The sequence below is a fragment of the Paramisgurnus dabryanus genome, chromosome 12 (assembly GCF_030506205.2).
Source record: "Paramisgurnus dabryanus chromosome 12, PD_genome_1.1, whole genome shotgun sequence".
NCBI lineage: Eukaryota > Metazoa > Chordata > Actinopteri > Cypriniformes > Cobitidae > Paramisgurnus > Paramisgurnus dabryanus.
In genome coordinates, this window is record NC_133348.1 from 5929886 (window position 1) to 5946346 (window position 16461).

The 16461-nt window shown below is 39.6% G+C and overlaps 1 protein-coding gene across 1 annotated transcript in view; it reads left to right on the plus strand.

Annotated features, from left to right (window-relative positions):
- The first annotated feature begins 3040 nt into the window (after window positions 1–3040).
- LOC135738297 (apolipoprotein(a)-like) overlaps window positions 3041–16461 on the plus strand; it is a 28115-nt gene continuing 14694 nt past the window's right edge. The window contains exons 1-14 of the mRNA XM_073811488.1: window positions 3041–3046; window positions 4626–4753; window positions 4836–4954; window positions 5032–5194; window positions 6848–6972; window positions 7536–7586; window positions 7739–7865; window positions 7948–8066; window positions 8141–8303; window positions 9007–9149; window positions 12240–12296; window positions 12842–12968; window positions 14590–14723; window positions 14799–14961. Coding sequence (XP_073667589.1) covers window positions 3041–3046; window positions 4626–4753; window positions 4836–4954; window positions 5032–5194; window positions 6848–6972; window positions 7536–7586; window positions 7739–7865; window positions 7948–8066; window positions 8141–8303; window positions 9007–9149; window positions 12240–12296; window positions 12842–12968; window positions 14590–14723; window positions 14799–14961 — 1625 coding nt within the window. The remainder of the gene's footprint in view (window positions 3047–4625; window positions 4754–4835; window positions 4955–5031; window positions 5195–6847; window positions 6973–7535; window positions 7587–7738; window positions 7866–7947; window positions 8067–8140; window positions 8304–9006; window positions 9150–12239; window positions 12297–12841; window positions 12969–14589; window positions 14724–14798; window positions 14962–16461) is intronic.

Here is a 16461-nt window from a genome sequence, read left to right on the forward strand (position 1 = left end):
ATATTTTTTATGCCAAAAATCATTAGGATAGTAAGTAAAGGTCATGTTCCATAAAATATTATTATTGTGGAAATGTACAAAATATAAAAACCTTTATTTTTGTGAGTGGATGCAGTGCTAAGGACTTCATTTGGACAACTTTAAAGGCCATTTTCTCAGTATTTGGATTTTTTGTATATTTGTATCATGAACTTTTAGTCTCCTGTAAGATGTCTTCCTTTAGCTTCCTTGTGGCTGCTTGATTATTTTAATCAGTGGAATCACTTTGTTTAAAGCAGGGGTGGGGAACCCTGGTCCTGGAGGGCCACTGTCCTGCAGAGTTTAGTTCCAACCCTAATTAAACACACCTGAAAAATCAAATTCAAGTCTTCAGGATCACTTGGAAATGAAATTCAGGTGTGTTTAATTAGGGTTGGAACTAAACTCTGCAGGACAGTGGCCCTCCAGGACCCAGGGTTCCCCATGTTTTTGAATGGTCGTGCATCATTCCCTCAGTTTCCCCTGAGATGGGAGAAATACAGATTTCAGTGTTACACTCCCTTCTTTCAATTATGTAAAAATCGTCATTTTGAGTTACTGAAAGAAGGAAGTGCTATATCTTTGTTGAGGGTGTGTGTGTGTGGGGGGGCTATTGGTGGGACCCACTCACACTACAGAACTATTACAGATCAGTGGGTGGGATACAAGCAGAGCCGGCGCCAGACCATAACTAACAGGGGGGCACTCGGCTTCCAACGGGGGGCACGCAATAGCAACAATAACTTGCAAAAACAAGACATTAAAACAACAAATACAGCAAGTACACACTCATACAACTGGTACAGACTGTCAGCTCATTTCCCGTATAAAGTGCAAAAAACCACAAAATATGCGCAAAACTATTGAACTTTGACCGCGGCGTGAGCGCAAGCTGAGCTCCGCTGCGCTCGCGCTACTCGACGCAACAACAAACCGCCCTCGCGCGACGCAAGCCATTGAAATGAATGGGTTTCATAGCGCAGCGCACAGCGCGTTCTAGCTTTAAAAAAGCCGCTTTACCATAATCACGTCATAAGGCTGTTAACGGTCTATAGCCACACTTCACATTTAAGCTTACGTAATTTAAAACAACGTTAACTTACCTTTGAAATAGCTGAAGACGGCGTGTACGAACATAAAAATTCCTTAAAACAGTGTCCTGTAGATTTGTATATTACACCTCGACCTCTAATCTCTGAGTTTGAGCCAGTCTGTGTTTGCATGAAGTCAGATGAAGCAGGCGGTGCTGGTTCGTTCTAAATGTTCTAATATCTATATTTTACACGATCCATAAAATGCCGCGAAAAAACACGTTGCTAGTATCAAGTCACAAATATGCTAAAGACGTAAGACGGGTGAGACGCGGCAATACACTCAATCAGAGAAACTGTCTATTTTAATTAAAGAAAACATATATCAACTATATTTTCCTCATTTGATTACATTACAAGTCATGAAACATTCAATGTTTAATTTATTTTAATTATTCTTGATATATATTAAAGTAATAAAAAACTTTGTAGGGGGGGCACAACAACCTGTTCGGGGGGCACTGCCCGCGAATGCCCCCCCTTGACGCCGGCCCTGGATACAAGAACATACCACGAATGCCACCATATTAATGCTAAGCTAAGCTAACAGACGATGTGGAGCGAGTCAGACTTCATGTTACAATAATAGCGGAGGGTAATCAATATGATATGGAAGTGTGTGACTTCGCAAGCTGTTTACGGCTACTTTTATGAGCTACAATACAGCAAAGAGCTGCGGCGAGAAGGAGGGGCAGCCTCGGCCTTTACTGCGTTGAGGAGCCCGGACTGGCGCAAGCTTGGATGGACTAGTAGTGCCTGTACTCTCGATGTGTGCCTTGTGCACGACATTTTTGCTTCAAATCAGGATTTGGACGTTTCTGTGATTAATGGCCGACATTCTTTTTTGGGTTGATACATTTCATACTTTTTTGTCTGACCAGCCCATAACACTCATACATCGCTGCCCCTTTCTTTCTTTCTTTCTTTCTTTCTTTGCTTAATTCATTAATGGCGCTGCAAGGCACGTTGGCAGTGTAATGCATTTTCAAAAAAGTTTGTTTGAGATGTATTTTTCCAGACAAACCAGCCCATGAGACACCTCATCAGCAGCCCATTGTTTCTTTTATATATGACATAAGGCTAGCTCATTCACATCTTTAAAAAAGTTTCAGGCTCTTTGGGAGCATGTAGCCTCAGTGTGTATTTGTAAAAATAAGACCAAAACCTTAAAGCGAGTGGTCTGGGGTAAGCAGAACTGCTTTTAAAACACTGTCGTCAACAACACAAGTGACAGATCAATGGCTGTTTGCAAAATTATGTTAAGTACACTGCAATAACCTTTTTCCAAAAACCTTTTACCAATTTCAAAACAAATTTATTTTAATAACTACCATTAATTTGATAAGTAATATATTATTGTTAATGATGGTTTGAGGAAAAACACCCTATATTCAGGTGTGCAGAATTATTAGGCAGATTTTCCTTTACATGTAAAATAGGTCAAAAAAGGTTTAACACACTGGAAAATTCATCATTTAATGTCCATAAGAAAGACGCCATGCTATAGAAATTGCAAAAAGAAATCCTGATTGGGGCAGCAGGGTCACAAAAAGAAGGGTGCCTTTTAATAAAAAAGTGGGTATACTCCGTATACATGTGTATACCCCTCACTACACCACGGACTATAGCGGTTTGTTCCCTGGGTTCAATGACCTTTTGTGCTGATAACGCAATGCTCCACCACCAATCTATACAAGAACAAACATAGGATAAAAAACATATTGTGTTGATCCAAGAGCAAGATTTTTGCAAATTAAACCTGAACCCACCCTAAAATCAGAGGGAAATCTTAAGTACAGTTAATGGCATACATTGACTTCCATAGTATTTGTGGAAGTCAACGGATACAATTAACTGCTGTGTTCTTACCATCATTGATCTAATTGTCTTCTTTAACAGAATTAAAAAACATCATACAGGTTTCAAACAACATGAGGGTGAGTAATTGGTGACAGAATTTGTGTTTCTTTGGGTGAACTATCCCATTAAGATAGCTGTTGGCCTCTTAGTTGACTTGATTTGTGATACTGATGGGGAGAATATTTTTGTGGAATTTCACTTAATTTTAATAAACTGTCTTATTTTGATTTCCCTTCCTGTTTTACTTTAATAATTTAAGTATAACAGGCAATCTGACGAATGAAATTTAAATCAATTGATTTATTAAACATTCTTGTAAATTATGAGATCTAAAACTCTAATGTTGGGTTCAAGAACACAATGATTGACAAAGATAACATGACTTGATCCATGTCCCTGTTAGGATAATGATTGATTGGCCAAAGTCGTGTTTGTTACTCCTGTTTTAAAGATTCAGTGCCTCTGTGATTGCCAAAGCTTCAGAATGGAGGTTCAAACGGCAGTTCTTTTATTTTGTCTCTTCCTCTTCTCAGGTAAGCCAATAAACATGAATTAAAGTATTTAACTTATTAGTCTATTTTTTTGTTTATTTCACTGTCAGAAAAATGTCAAAAATTGGTCCCAAGCTGTGGGACACTACTCTGTAAATAGCTCCTATTTGAACTCTTGCACTGCAAAAAGGATTTTCAAGAAAACATTTTCTTAGTAATTTTGTCTTGTTTTCAGTAAAAATATCTTAAAATTCTAAAAATTAAGATGCTTTTTCTTGATGAGTAAAACGACCCAAGAAAATTAGTCTATTTCCATTCCAAAAATATTAAATTTAAGTGATTTTGTGCATAAAACAAGCAATTGTTTGCAAGGAAGATTTTTTTGCTTGTTTTATGCACAAAATGACTTAAATTTGATATTTTTGGTCTAAAAACTAGACTTATTTTCTTTGGTCGTTTTGCTCATCAAGAAAAAGCATCTTCATTTAAGAAATTTTAGATATTTTTACTGAAAACAAGACAAAAATACTAAGAAACTTTTTTCTTGAAAATCATTTTTTGCAGTGTGGGTACCCATATGCACCTCTGATGTACTAATATTAACACTTTGGGGCAGTTTCCTTGACAGGGCTTACCCTAGTCCCAGACTAAAATGCATGTTTGAGCTTTCTTAATCTTAATAAAAACATCTTGCACTGACATATCTAAAAAAATCTTGAAAATTTTTCTTAAACACTAAATTCAAGAAAAATTCAAGAAAAATTTGCTTACCCCATTGGCAGATTTTTTGCTTATTTTATGCACAAAATCATATCAATTTGATATTTTTGAAATGTACAAATTTTTTGCAGTGTAGTTTTGTTTTGTGCAAGCCATGTTTATACAGTATACAGTAACTAAGGCCTTGTCCTGGACTAATCTAACCTCTGTCTGGGAAACGCCCCTTTATGTCCAAAGGCTACTGCCCCAGTGACAGCTAGGGACCATTTTTCTGACAGTATGGATGTAAATAATGTGACAGTTATGAGTTTTTGTTGGTGGACTGAAAATGTGCAAATGTTAAAACATGTACTTGCTGTACACTATCGGTCTTCTGATCGAGGAGGTTTTTTTGATCAAGCTCATGCATAATATAAATACCCATAATATTACACTCTTGCTCTAGCTGCAGAAGATTGTATGCACTGCACTGGAGAAGACTACAGAGGAAACATCTCCATCACTGAGAGTGGATACACCTGCCAACGCTGGGACTCTCAGACACCACACAGCCATTTTTTTTAACCCCGCACGGTGAGAAATTATTGCATGTAGCACAAACATAAACAGACAATGTCCATTTAGTACAAGTATAAACTACTCTATGTTTTTGTAGTTTACATGAGAAAGACTTGGAGGAAAACTATTGTAGGAACCCCGATGGAAAGCCTAAGCCCTGGTGCTTCACCTCAAACCCGTCCAAACGCTGGGAATTCTGCTCTGTTCCTCGATGCTGTACGCTTTTCTTTGTTAATCTGAATTTGTTTTTTTGTCAAAAATTCATAAATCAATTATTGGTCTTTCTCTTTCAGTGACTGAACCGCCTGCATTTGTATCAAGGCACACGTGTGCTACTGGAGATGGAAGCTCCTACAGGGGCATAATTTCTGTAACCAAATCGGGGAAAACTTGCCAAAGCTGGGAATCTCAAACACCTCACGTGCATTCCATTACTTCAGAAAACCTCCCATGCAAGTAAGGATCAGTGAGAGAATTTTGATGGAATCATTTTTAGGTAGATTACATTTTTTTGTTTTGTTGCTAGAGGTCAATAACAAAGCGTAGCTTGATCTTCTTGATTCTTTCCAGTAGCATGAAATGATGAGATGAAGACATCACCTCCTCTGCCAATCAGTCAAAAGCAGTGGCGGCCTGTGACTTCTTTTTTTGAGGGCGCACGATGCGACGTTCGTCACAACATGTATGTAGCCCGTCCAACATGCCGGTATAGACAGTTTCAGCAGTAACAACATAAACAAGCGGCTATCGTGGTCCTTACGTAACTTCCGGTAAACTCAGCGAAGAATAAATAACAACAAAGTCCTTTTAAAGTAGTTTATTAATATAGCAAGCAAAATAAACATTTGTTATTTTCGACAAGGTATTTAAGAGTTCAATTTCAGCAACTAGTCAGAACATTAAACAAACAGAAACCGGAAGTAAAGTTCAGACCAGACGCTTATCGCCTCACCGCACGTGCGCCCGATGAAACGGTCTATAGTCACGGAATATTTTGCTCATTTATCCGTGTCATTGTCACGGATCTCTGAATTTTTCCGTGTCCTTACCACAGGCTTTCTTTTCCGTGTCAGTTTCACGTATTTGTTCCTCAGTTGTTTTTCCTATTTTTAAACCATTTTCGCTTGGTTTGGGTTAGGATGTCATTTAACTATTGGTTTGTACAATTTTTTCCGGATTTTTAAACAATTGTCGCCTGACGTTAGGGTTAGAGTTGGGTTTGGGTTCGGATGTCATTTTATGTAACAGAAAGTCGTTTTAACCCCAAACCCAAGCGACAATGGTAAGAAAATAGGAAAAACAATTGAGTAACCAATACGTGAAACTTACACGGAAAAGAAAGTCCATGGTACAGACACGGAAAATGCGGAGATTCATGACAATGACACGGATAAATGAGCAAAATATTCCATGACTATAACATAGAAATTCGTGAGATCAGGCTAAGCCTGTCATGTGTGTGGTTTGTAATTTCAAAATATGTGCTCGGCGCGTCGAGTGAATTTATGTGCATCACTTGTCTTGTAAAATAAGTGCCTACTGCAGACGCGTCTAAAGGGTTTATGATAAAAGAGACGCTCGCGTTTGCCAGATACTTGTATAATCTCATGCGAATCAGAGTTTACTGTTAAGGGAGTGTCTTGCGTGTATTTTGTAAACGTAAGCGTCTCTTTTATCATAAACGGTTTTGACGCGTGTGCAGCAGGCACTTATTTTGACAAAACACGTAATGCACATGGTTCACATGAAGCAAACAAACACATATTTTGAAAACACAAGAAACACACATATTTTGAATTTGCAACCCTCAGAGAAGCGGTCACGAGCCGCCACTGGTCAAAAGTAATGTTCATCAAAGATGGAATGAAATAACGTTATTACTTAAATTATAATGTAAGCCAACAGAGTGGCTTGCAAGACAAATACTTCTGAGCCGATGATCTAGGGCAGTGTATCTGACAGATGCACTTTTGGCGCCCGAGTTCAAATCGCGGCTTGAGGTCCTTTGCTAATCCCAAACCCCAGTCTCCACCCTGTACTTTCCTGTCCTGTCCTTACATGCTGTCTATCAAATAAAGGTAAAAATGTTTCTAAATCATTCAATTCCAGAGGTCTTCGAGGAAACTACTGCAGAAACCCTGATGGTAACAAAGGTCCCTGGTGTTACACCTCCGACCCTGAAACCCGCTGGGAATACTGCAATGTCTCCAGATGTGAGGATCGACATAGACCTGGTTTGTACTGAAGTCGTTAAATAACTTCCCAGATAATTCTTAGCTTAAGCCATTACCATGCCTTAGTTAAAATAGGATTTTTAAGTTGATTTTATAAATAAGTATTTAAAAATTATTACTGGCGTGACAAAACAATCTTGAGACAAAACAATGACACGGACATATGTTAAGATATGTCAGAGCCAGTTATTTTTAGTAAAAATAGCACAAACCTGCATTTTAGTCTGGGACTAGGCTTAAGCCCTGTCTGTGAAATCAGGCATTAAACTTCTTACATAACATTGGGAAGGTTTTCCATACAGGGCTTATCCTAGTCACAGACTAAAATGCATGTTTGAGCTACCTTAATTTAAAAACACTTTGTACTGACATATCTTAACAGAGAAATACGCTGACTTAGAAAAAAACCTTGGGACTCGAGAAATCTAAAATGCAAATAGTTCAGGACCATGAGCAGTTCACCCTTAAATCTGATATTAAACAGTCAAACAAAAATATTGATTTAAACTATAAATCAGAATTGAGCTTTAATCACTCTGTCTGTCTATCCTATCCACATCAAGACGACCCACGAATGAATCCTGAGCAGGAAGGAGAGCTTATTATTAAAAGAGGTGAGACACATCTGTGATGTGGATATGGTTTGGGTTGTTGTTGGTGGACTGAAATTGTGCAAATCTTAAAACATGTTCTTGCTGTACACTATTGGTCTTCTGATCGAGGAGGTTTTTTGATAATTACCCATAATATTACACTCTTGCTCTAGCTGCAGAAGATTGTATGCTCTGCAATGGAGAAGACTACAGAGGAAACATCTCCATCACTGAGAGTGGATTCACCTGCCAACGCTGGGATTCTAAGACACCACACAACCATTTTTATAACCCTGCAATGTGAGAAATTAATGCATGCAGCACAAACATAACTAGACAATGTCCATTTAGTACAAGTATAAACTACTCTATGTTTTTGTAGATTATTTGAGAAGGACTTGGAGGAGAACTATTGCAGGAACCCCAATGGACTGCCTAAGCCCTGGTGCTTCACCACAAACCCGTCCAAACGCTGGGAATTCTGCTCTGTTCCTCAATGCTGTAAGCTTTTCTTTGTTAATCTGAAATCTTTTTGTCAAAAATTCAGAAATCAATTATTGGTCTTTCTCTTTCAGTGACTGAACCACCTGCATTTGTATCAAGGCACACGTGTACTATTGGAGATGGAAGCTTCTACAGGGGCAACATTTCTGTAACTGAATCGGGGAAAACTTGCCAAAGCTGGGAATCTCAAACACCTCACGTGCATTCCATGACTTCAGAAAACTTCCCATGCAAGTAAGCATCAGTGAGAGAATTTTGATGGAATCATTTTTAGGTAGATTACATTTTTTTGTTTTGTTGCTAGAGGTCAATAACAAAGCGTAGCTTGATCTTCTTGATTCTTTCCAGTAGCATGGAATGATGAGATGTAGACATCACCTCCTCTGCCAATCAGTCAAAAGCAGTGGCGGCCGGTGACTTCTTTTTTCGAGGGGGCACGATGCGACGTTCGTTATAACATGTATGTAGCCCATCCAACCTGATCTCATAACTATAGGGTTTTGACGCGTGTGCAGCAGGCACTTATTTTGACAAAACACGTGATGCACATGGTTAACATGATGCAACAAACACATACAGTATTTTGAAAACACTAGAAACACACATGACACTCCGAACACATTTTGAATTTGCGCCCCTCAGATGAGCAGTCACGTGCCGCCACTGGTCAAAAGTAATGTTCATCAAAGATGTAATGAAATAACGTTCTTACTTAAATTATAATGTAAGCCAACAGAGTTGCTTTTTAGAGACAGCAACACAGTGGCATCCTTGCAGTGTATCTGACAGATGCACTTTTGGCGACCCAAGTTCAAATCGCGGCTTGAGGTCCTTTTCTAATCCCAAACCCCTCTCTCCACCCTGTACTTTCCTGTCCTGTCCTTACATGCTGTCTATCAAATAAAGGTAAAAATTTTTCTAAATCATTAAATTCCAGAGGTCTTCGAGGTAACTACTGCAGAAACCCTGATGGGAGCAAAGGTCCCTGGTGTTTCACCTCTGACCCTGAGAGACGCTGGGAATACTGCAGTGTTTCCAGATGTGAGGATCGAAGTAGATATTGGGCCTCATATTTCAACAGTGAGTAGAAAATGTTCTATATTTTGTATGAAATTTTGTATGTGTGCAAGTACAAAAAAAATCGGGATTTATCAAACGTGCACACGTGGTTCGTACGCACATCTGTAATTAATCATTGTTGATAAATCCCACATTTTCTTAAGCACCATGCTCGTGCACGTTCATGGTCATTTGCATTCCGAAACGCCCCCATTTAACCATATATGGTGACAACACCTCCCGTTATAAGTCACGTGGTTGTACTTTTTTCCTCACCGCAATAATGGCAAAAAAAGCAAAAAAGCGTAACTTTAACGACACAGAAATGGAGGGACCGGTTGATGAGGTTGAGTCCAATCAACACATACTGTTTGGTTCACTTACTGTGGGAGGAATTACCAACAAAAGGAAACATTCAGTATGGGAACATGTCACCAGTGCAGTTAATTCCGTGGAGTCTGAGGAGAGGACAGTTCCAGAAATAAAAAAAGAAGTGTTTTGATATTAAATTATCCGCCAAAAAACGCGTACATCGACGTGAAATCAGTGCAACTGGAGGAGGACAGACCACAAGAGAAAATTTCTCCCTTGGACAGCCGCGTAGCCAGCATCATTGGCGACACAGCTCTGTCTGGGATTACTTGTGATGGGGACACTGATGCTTTTGTGCCAGAACAAGCCGGCCCATCTAACACCCAAACGCAAGGTAAGACAAACCAACTGGAATAGGCTGTGTAAACATTTTATTTTAAGTGTAACACAATTGAATTAATGCGTTTAAATAATTATGACCATGTGTCCTTAGTAACACCCATGGTTACAGAGGAGCTGGAGGAGCCGGTAGAGGTGGTAGAGCCGTGCCGTCCGTTGCCCCTTCCATGCGCCGTCACCCTAGAGTGCTGACTGATGCGATGCTGCAAAATCAAGAGGACACAACCAAATGAATGAGTTAAAAGAACAACTGAGCAACATAACCAGTGTATTGTTGCAAATTAACGAGTTTCTTAAACAGATTGCCTCTGGCACAAATAAAATGGCAAATAATCCATAAAGCATTGACTCTTTTTCCATACTGCAAAACAACTTCAAATAAATGTGTAAAAATGTGCCAATGGCCAGACTTACCTAAAATGTCTGTATGATCCTCTATCTTGCCTGAATGGCAGTGGCATTGGGACGTGGCAGGAACCCTGCGTCGGGCATAGTGCCGTCTGGTCTGGGGGGTTCCTGCAGAGGGACACCCTGCCTGATGGCCAAGTTGTGTAGCACGCAGCAAGCCATGATAATTTTGCACACTTTTTCTGGCCGATACTGCAGTGTCCCCCTCGTGTTGGACAGACACAGCCATCGGCCTTTTATTAATCCTATTGCACGCTCAACTGTTCCCCTTGAGCGGCGTTGGGCATGGTTGTAATTCTGTTCCTGCTGGGTCGTTGAGTTGGTTAGGGGGGTCATTAGCCACGGCTCCAGCGGGTAATCTTGATCACCTAATAAGGAACATTTCTTTAAAAATTATACATAGCCGAGCAATAGCAATTTAAACATGTTGTAGTGTAAAACTCACCAATTAGCCAGCCATCCGCAATTGCGCCTTCTTGGAGACGCAGACTCACAGAGCTGTTCTGCATTATAAAGGAGTCGTGTGTTCCCCCAGGACCGCGCGGAACAACGTTTAACAACGAGAGGTTTGCATCACAAATAACTTGCACGTTAATTGAAAGAAACCCCTTTCTGTTAACGTAATTAAACATGTTTGTGGATGGTGCTTTGATGGCAATGTGAGTGTAATCTATGGCTCCTATTATGTTGGGAAATCGGGCGATAGCATAAAAGCCCCGTTTCACTTTGGCTTGCTTTGGATTTATGTAGGGGAACTGGGTGTAGTTTGGGGCCAACACAATAATCGCATCCAACACCGCCGGAATAATTTGACTCAATGATGGCTGGGAAATGCTGCATATGTCTCCAACCTCACGCTGAAATGTACCAGTTGCTAAAAATCCCAGGGTGGATAGCCGTTGGATGTGCCAGGAATAGCTTTCGTGCGTTGGGTTTCTCGCTCCAACGTTGGTCCTAAATCACGACACAAATCAAGCAGTATATTTCGGGGAAAGCGATACCTGATTAGAAGCTACTCTGTGCTCTCGCCAAGCAGATCAGCCCGATCTTTGAAAATGCGCTGCCTGCGGAGCTCACAGTTTCTGACACTTCTGGAGAATTGCAGAGCACAGCCTTGCCCTTGGAGGGGTCCCTAAAGTGTCACCGCAGTGACGCAGCACGAGTTGCCTCGAAAGGAAACTTTTACAATGTATCTTAAAAGGTAACATGATGTTACCTTGCTCTCACTTGAAATGTGTCCCCACATTTAGGGTGCGTCTCATTTCTCAAAAAAAATCCTTTAAAGGTCCTTGAAATTAAGGTGTGGGAACCCTGCTGTTAGCAACATAACACTGCATACAACAATAGATATTACATGCTGATTCATGTTATTGTTACGAAATGTCTTGTTTATTTATTTTTTTATAAATGTTAATGTCTTACAGCTCCATTTTTTTATGAAGTTTTACATGGAATTTTAAGCAATTTATGCAATTGCTTAAAATTTCACATAATACGTCCTTAAAAAATGGATGCAAAAATGATGCACCGGATTTTCAAGTAAATCCAGTGTTTTATTATTTTAAAGTTTAGCCTTGTTTCTATAATTTTTTTACTTAATCAAAAATATTTAAAACAATAGATTTTGTATTTTAAAAAGTTCTAAAAATAAAAAAATCCTTTAATTTTTTACTGTCTTGTGTCTTTTCTTATAGTTAATGTATTAATTGTATTAATTGTGTAATTTTATAAACAAGACTTTAATGGTAGAAATAACTTAAAATACAGTCGAAAAATACCTTAAAATATTGTGTCTCACCAACACAAAATAAACAGCTAAAATTGCTTTAAATCCCATGTGATACCAACCAATAAATGTAAGCATTGCAAACTAAAAAAATTTAGCTAAAATTGCTTCAAATTCCATGTGAAACTTGCTTTTAAAGAGGCACGCAAAAATGATGCACTATATTTTTTGTAAATTCAACGTATTATTTTTTACAATGTTTCCAGATAAAGATGACCCACCAATGTATCCTGAGCAGGAAGGAGAGGTTATTATTAAAAAAGGTGAGACACATTTGTGATGTGGATATGGTTTGGGTTTCTATATGTACAAATTAACTATTTTGTACTTTTTCTGAAAACATAAATATTGTAGAATATTTAAACAGTCAGAAACACCCCTAAAGGGTTAGTTCACCACAAAATTATAATTTTATCATAAATCACTTACTCTTGTCGTTCTAAACCACCAAGTGCATTGATTGTCTTCAGAAGACATTTTTAGATATTTTAGATGAATCCTGGAGGCGTCTGTCTGTCCCATTGACTTTAGTTAGTTTCACAATTCTTTTCCCCAGAAAGGAATGAAAAACATTGCCAAAAAGGTCCATGTGCCATCAATAGTTAAAAAAATATATTATGAAATGACGATAAAATTATGATTTTGGGGTGAACTATCCCTTTAATAATATCATTGAATATTAAACTTGTAACTACCCAATTCATAAGATCGTAACCATAGACAACAAGACACTTCATTTGCCAATGACTTGCTATTTGATGAAGACTGTTGCATGTGAGCTCATACTCTTAAATCTTCTCTAAATTAGATGAGAATGAATGTATACACTGCAGAGGACAAGATTACAGAGGCAAGACCTCCACCAGTGAGAGTGGATACACCTGCCAACGCTGGGACTCTCAGACACCCGCGAATCATAGCTTCGACCCTTCAGCGTGAGAAATTAACCCCCTAATTACAGGGCTCAGTGATAATGAGCGCATGATGGCCCGGGGCAAGCATGAGAGATTCTTGGGCCAGTAGTTGACAGAACCGTTACATTCCAGATAGGCGTGGACTACTCATAATATGCTGCTTGAGAGGTTTTGTGTGTGCGCACATCCAAAGCGTGCGTCTGGTGTAACACCAATATCTGTGAACCGTCAGATTATGTGACCGTAGTAAACACTTTAGTGCCGGTTGGGTTTAGTGGTCAGTTTGGGGGATGGATTAGGTTCACAACACAGCGTCCTTCAATGATTAATCAGCGCGTCACAAACACGGTGATCCCGGTATCACCGAGTGGGAGGGGCTTATAAATGCGCATGCAGACGTGCACATTTTACTTTCACTTTTGAATTACGCAACTGTTTAAATGCAGTGCTTGCGTACGCTGCGTTAAATCGAGTATGAATTTGCGTGCAATGCGAGTGCAACAGCTGGTAATTAAGTGCTTGAATTAATGTGCGCAGGTAATTCTCACCAGTCCCAAGCAGAGCAACCGGCTACTTCTCCATAAAGCCCTGCTTGAATGATGGGTTTATTATTTTTCTTGATAAAAAACGCAACAACAAAACGATCTCGCTTATATTAAACATCATGTATGTATATTATAACAAAAACGAGTAAGCACGCGGCTTCTGCCATCGTCTGGTCAGTCAGCTGCATCGCACACTCTGATAGGAATAAATGAAATATGACACCTGCTGCTCTGTGACGTGACGCGCGTTCAGCTCCGCTGAATTCAGGCAGCAGACACATTCAGTTGTTAGTGTGTTTGCTCTCTCTAACGAAACTAAATTATTTAATTACATGAAAATATCAAAACGACGGTGAAAGACGGTGTCTCAGTGGGCAAGTGATCTAACCGGTGAGAGGCTGAAGCACCGGTAATCACCATTTCATCGACTATCGCGAAAAAGCCTATCCTCAACTTGGCCCATCTTTGTTCTCACCGTTGCAAATGGAAATACTTATGATTCAGTTTTTTTACTTGACTGGGGGGTTCTGGTGGACCAATCACAGTGCTTGCGGTCCACGTAGAACTGACACGCTGTTAAAAATTTGGTGAGGTGCACGTCAGGCTACGCAGAGGCTACGGATAACCTACGGCGCAGCTACTGCGTTGACCTTAAGCGCGAATATAAATTGGACTTAATTCCACGGGATACAAGCTACATCTTAGACAGTGTGCAAATAGCCGCAAAAAGTTTTGACAGCGTGCAAATACTCAAGTTTTCTTTCATCTGAACGTAAACACTTTATCTCAAATTATCTCAAATAAGTATTCTCTTAAACAAGTTAAGTGAATAAACATTAAACAAACAACAAAGTAAAAAACACTTCTTGACTCTTCTTGAGGTGCTGTGTCTAGATCTGACGGCATCACGCGTTGAGATTGTGAATAGCAAGGTTACATGGGTCAAAAACACTAAAAACAATAATTCGGCATATATTTTTTGAAAACGTAAAAAAACACGACTGGGCCGGCTGAAAAAATCCTTAGAGTTGAGCCCTGTCAGCATGAACAAGACATTGTCCATTTAACAAAAGTACATAAAATGTGTGTTTTCATAGTTATCCTGGCAAGCACTTGGAAGAGAACTATTGTAGGAACCCCGATGACAAGCCTAGGCCCTGGTGCTGGATCACAAATTCAACCCTTCGCTGGGAATTCTGCTCCATTCCTCAATGCAGTAAACTTCACTCCTGTCAGTCTGAAATCACTGTCAAAGAATCTGCTCATTTCTTTTAAGCTCATTAAGTATAATGTTTTTTATTTGTAGCATCTGAACCGCCAGCTAATGTACAAAAGCTTCCGTGTGTTACTGATGATGGAATCTCCTACCGGGGCAACATTTATGTGACTGTATCAGGGAAAACTTGCCAGAAATGGACATCTGAAACACCTCATAAGCATAGTGTAACTCCAACAAATTACCCTTGCAGGTAAGAAACAATGTGACAGTTACATTATTGGTTTTAAGGGAGATGAAAATAAAAAAATTGTAAAAAAATAAATGTCATACAGCCTGTATATACATACAGTCGATATATCTCAAGGGTTTTTTTCCTCTGCGGAAGGTTTTTCTCTTAGGGGTTTACGGGAGTCACCCAACATTGGCTTAACTTAGCACCCTCTTCTATACGTTACATCATCTTATTCATAGCCGCTGTATTTTGCTACTTATGTTGTCTGTCAATTTTCTGTGTTTTCCCCTGCTTCTAATGTAAAGCTGCTTTGATACATTTACTTATTGTGAAAAGCACTATATAAATAAAATAGAATTGATTTGAATATTATTCCTAAAATTCAATTTCTTTGTCGCTACAGACTTAAATATAAGGTCTGTTTACACACACAGAGAGCTAATGAAAGGAGCTGCTCTGTGAAACAGCCAATCAGAGCAGAGCTCAACATTATTATTCATGACTCTTTCAAATAAGTAATAATAGAGCATTTAATTTTAAAGGCAAATCCTAAGGTGTCAATGGACATGTAAAACTGTCTTTGGATAGTGTTTGCATTTAATAAAGCCACTTAGCTTGTATGCAGATATCAGAGAACTATTCAACATACACTTGTCACGGCTGGAACACGAGGAAGACAGGAAAACCCAAACGCAGACTTAAAATAAAGAATACTTTAATTGAACAAACACTCAGAACCAAAAACACCCACGAGGGGGTAAAACATTACAGTAACAAACACGAGAACTAAACTGAGTAACATAAACACTGAGAACACTAAACTTCATAAACATACACAAGACCAGGACCGGGAATACACGCTAGAAACTTGCAGGGAATACAGACGAATACCAACGCACGGAGGACAGGACAGAAGGGTATTAAATAGGGAGTTCTAATAACATACACCTGGAGCTAAATCAAACATAAGGGAGCGGGAAACAATTCACGAACCCTGAGAGAAACGTGGACCGCGGAAGGGCATGTCACACAACTCTCTCTCAGGGCAGACACGTACTGTCACCACCTAATCTCTCAAACTCGGATAAAACAAGAAATAGAGAGATCAGGTCATGACAGTACCCTCCCCCTAAGGGCGGATACTAGACGCCCTCAGGAGGAGACACTAAACACAGGACCTAAAATGAGACAAAAACCAGGAAAACAAAGAAACCAAAACCAATGGTAGACATGACAACATAATCACAGGGTTGGGATGGGTTAACAGAAACAAAATACATGGAAGAGGAGGGGGAGTAACAGCAAAGTTTGTATTATGAAACTCAGTTTGTGTCCTTACAGTCTTATGGGTCTTTTTGATGGTATTGGTGACAGATGGAGAAGTCCGGGGGGAAAAACCAGAGTTCACAACAACGGGAGGGGGCTGACGTGGGAACACAGGGGGCACAGGAAGCACAGGGGACTCAGAAACAGGGAGCACAGGGGGCACAGGAAACGAGGACCGGAACGGACCAGGCG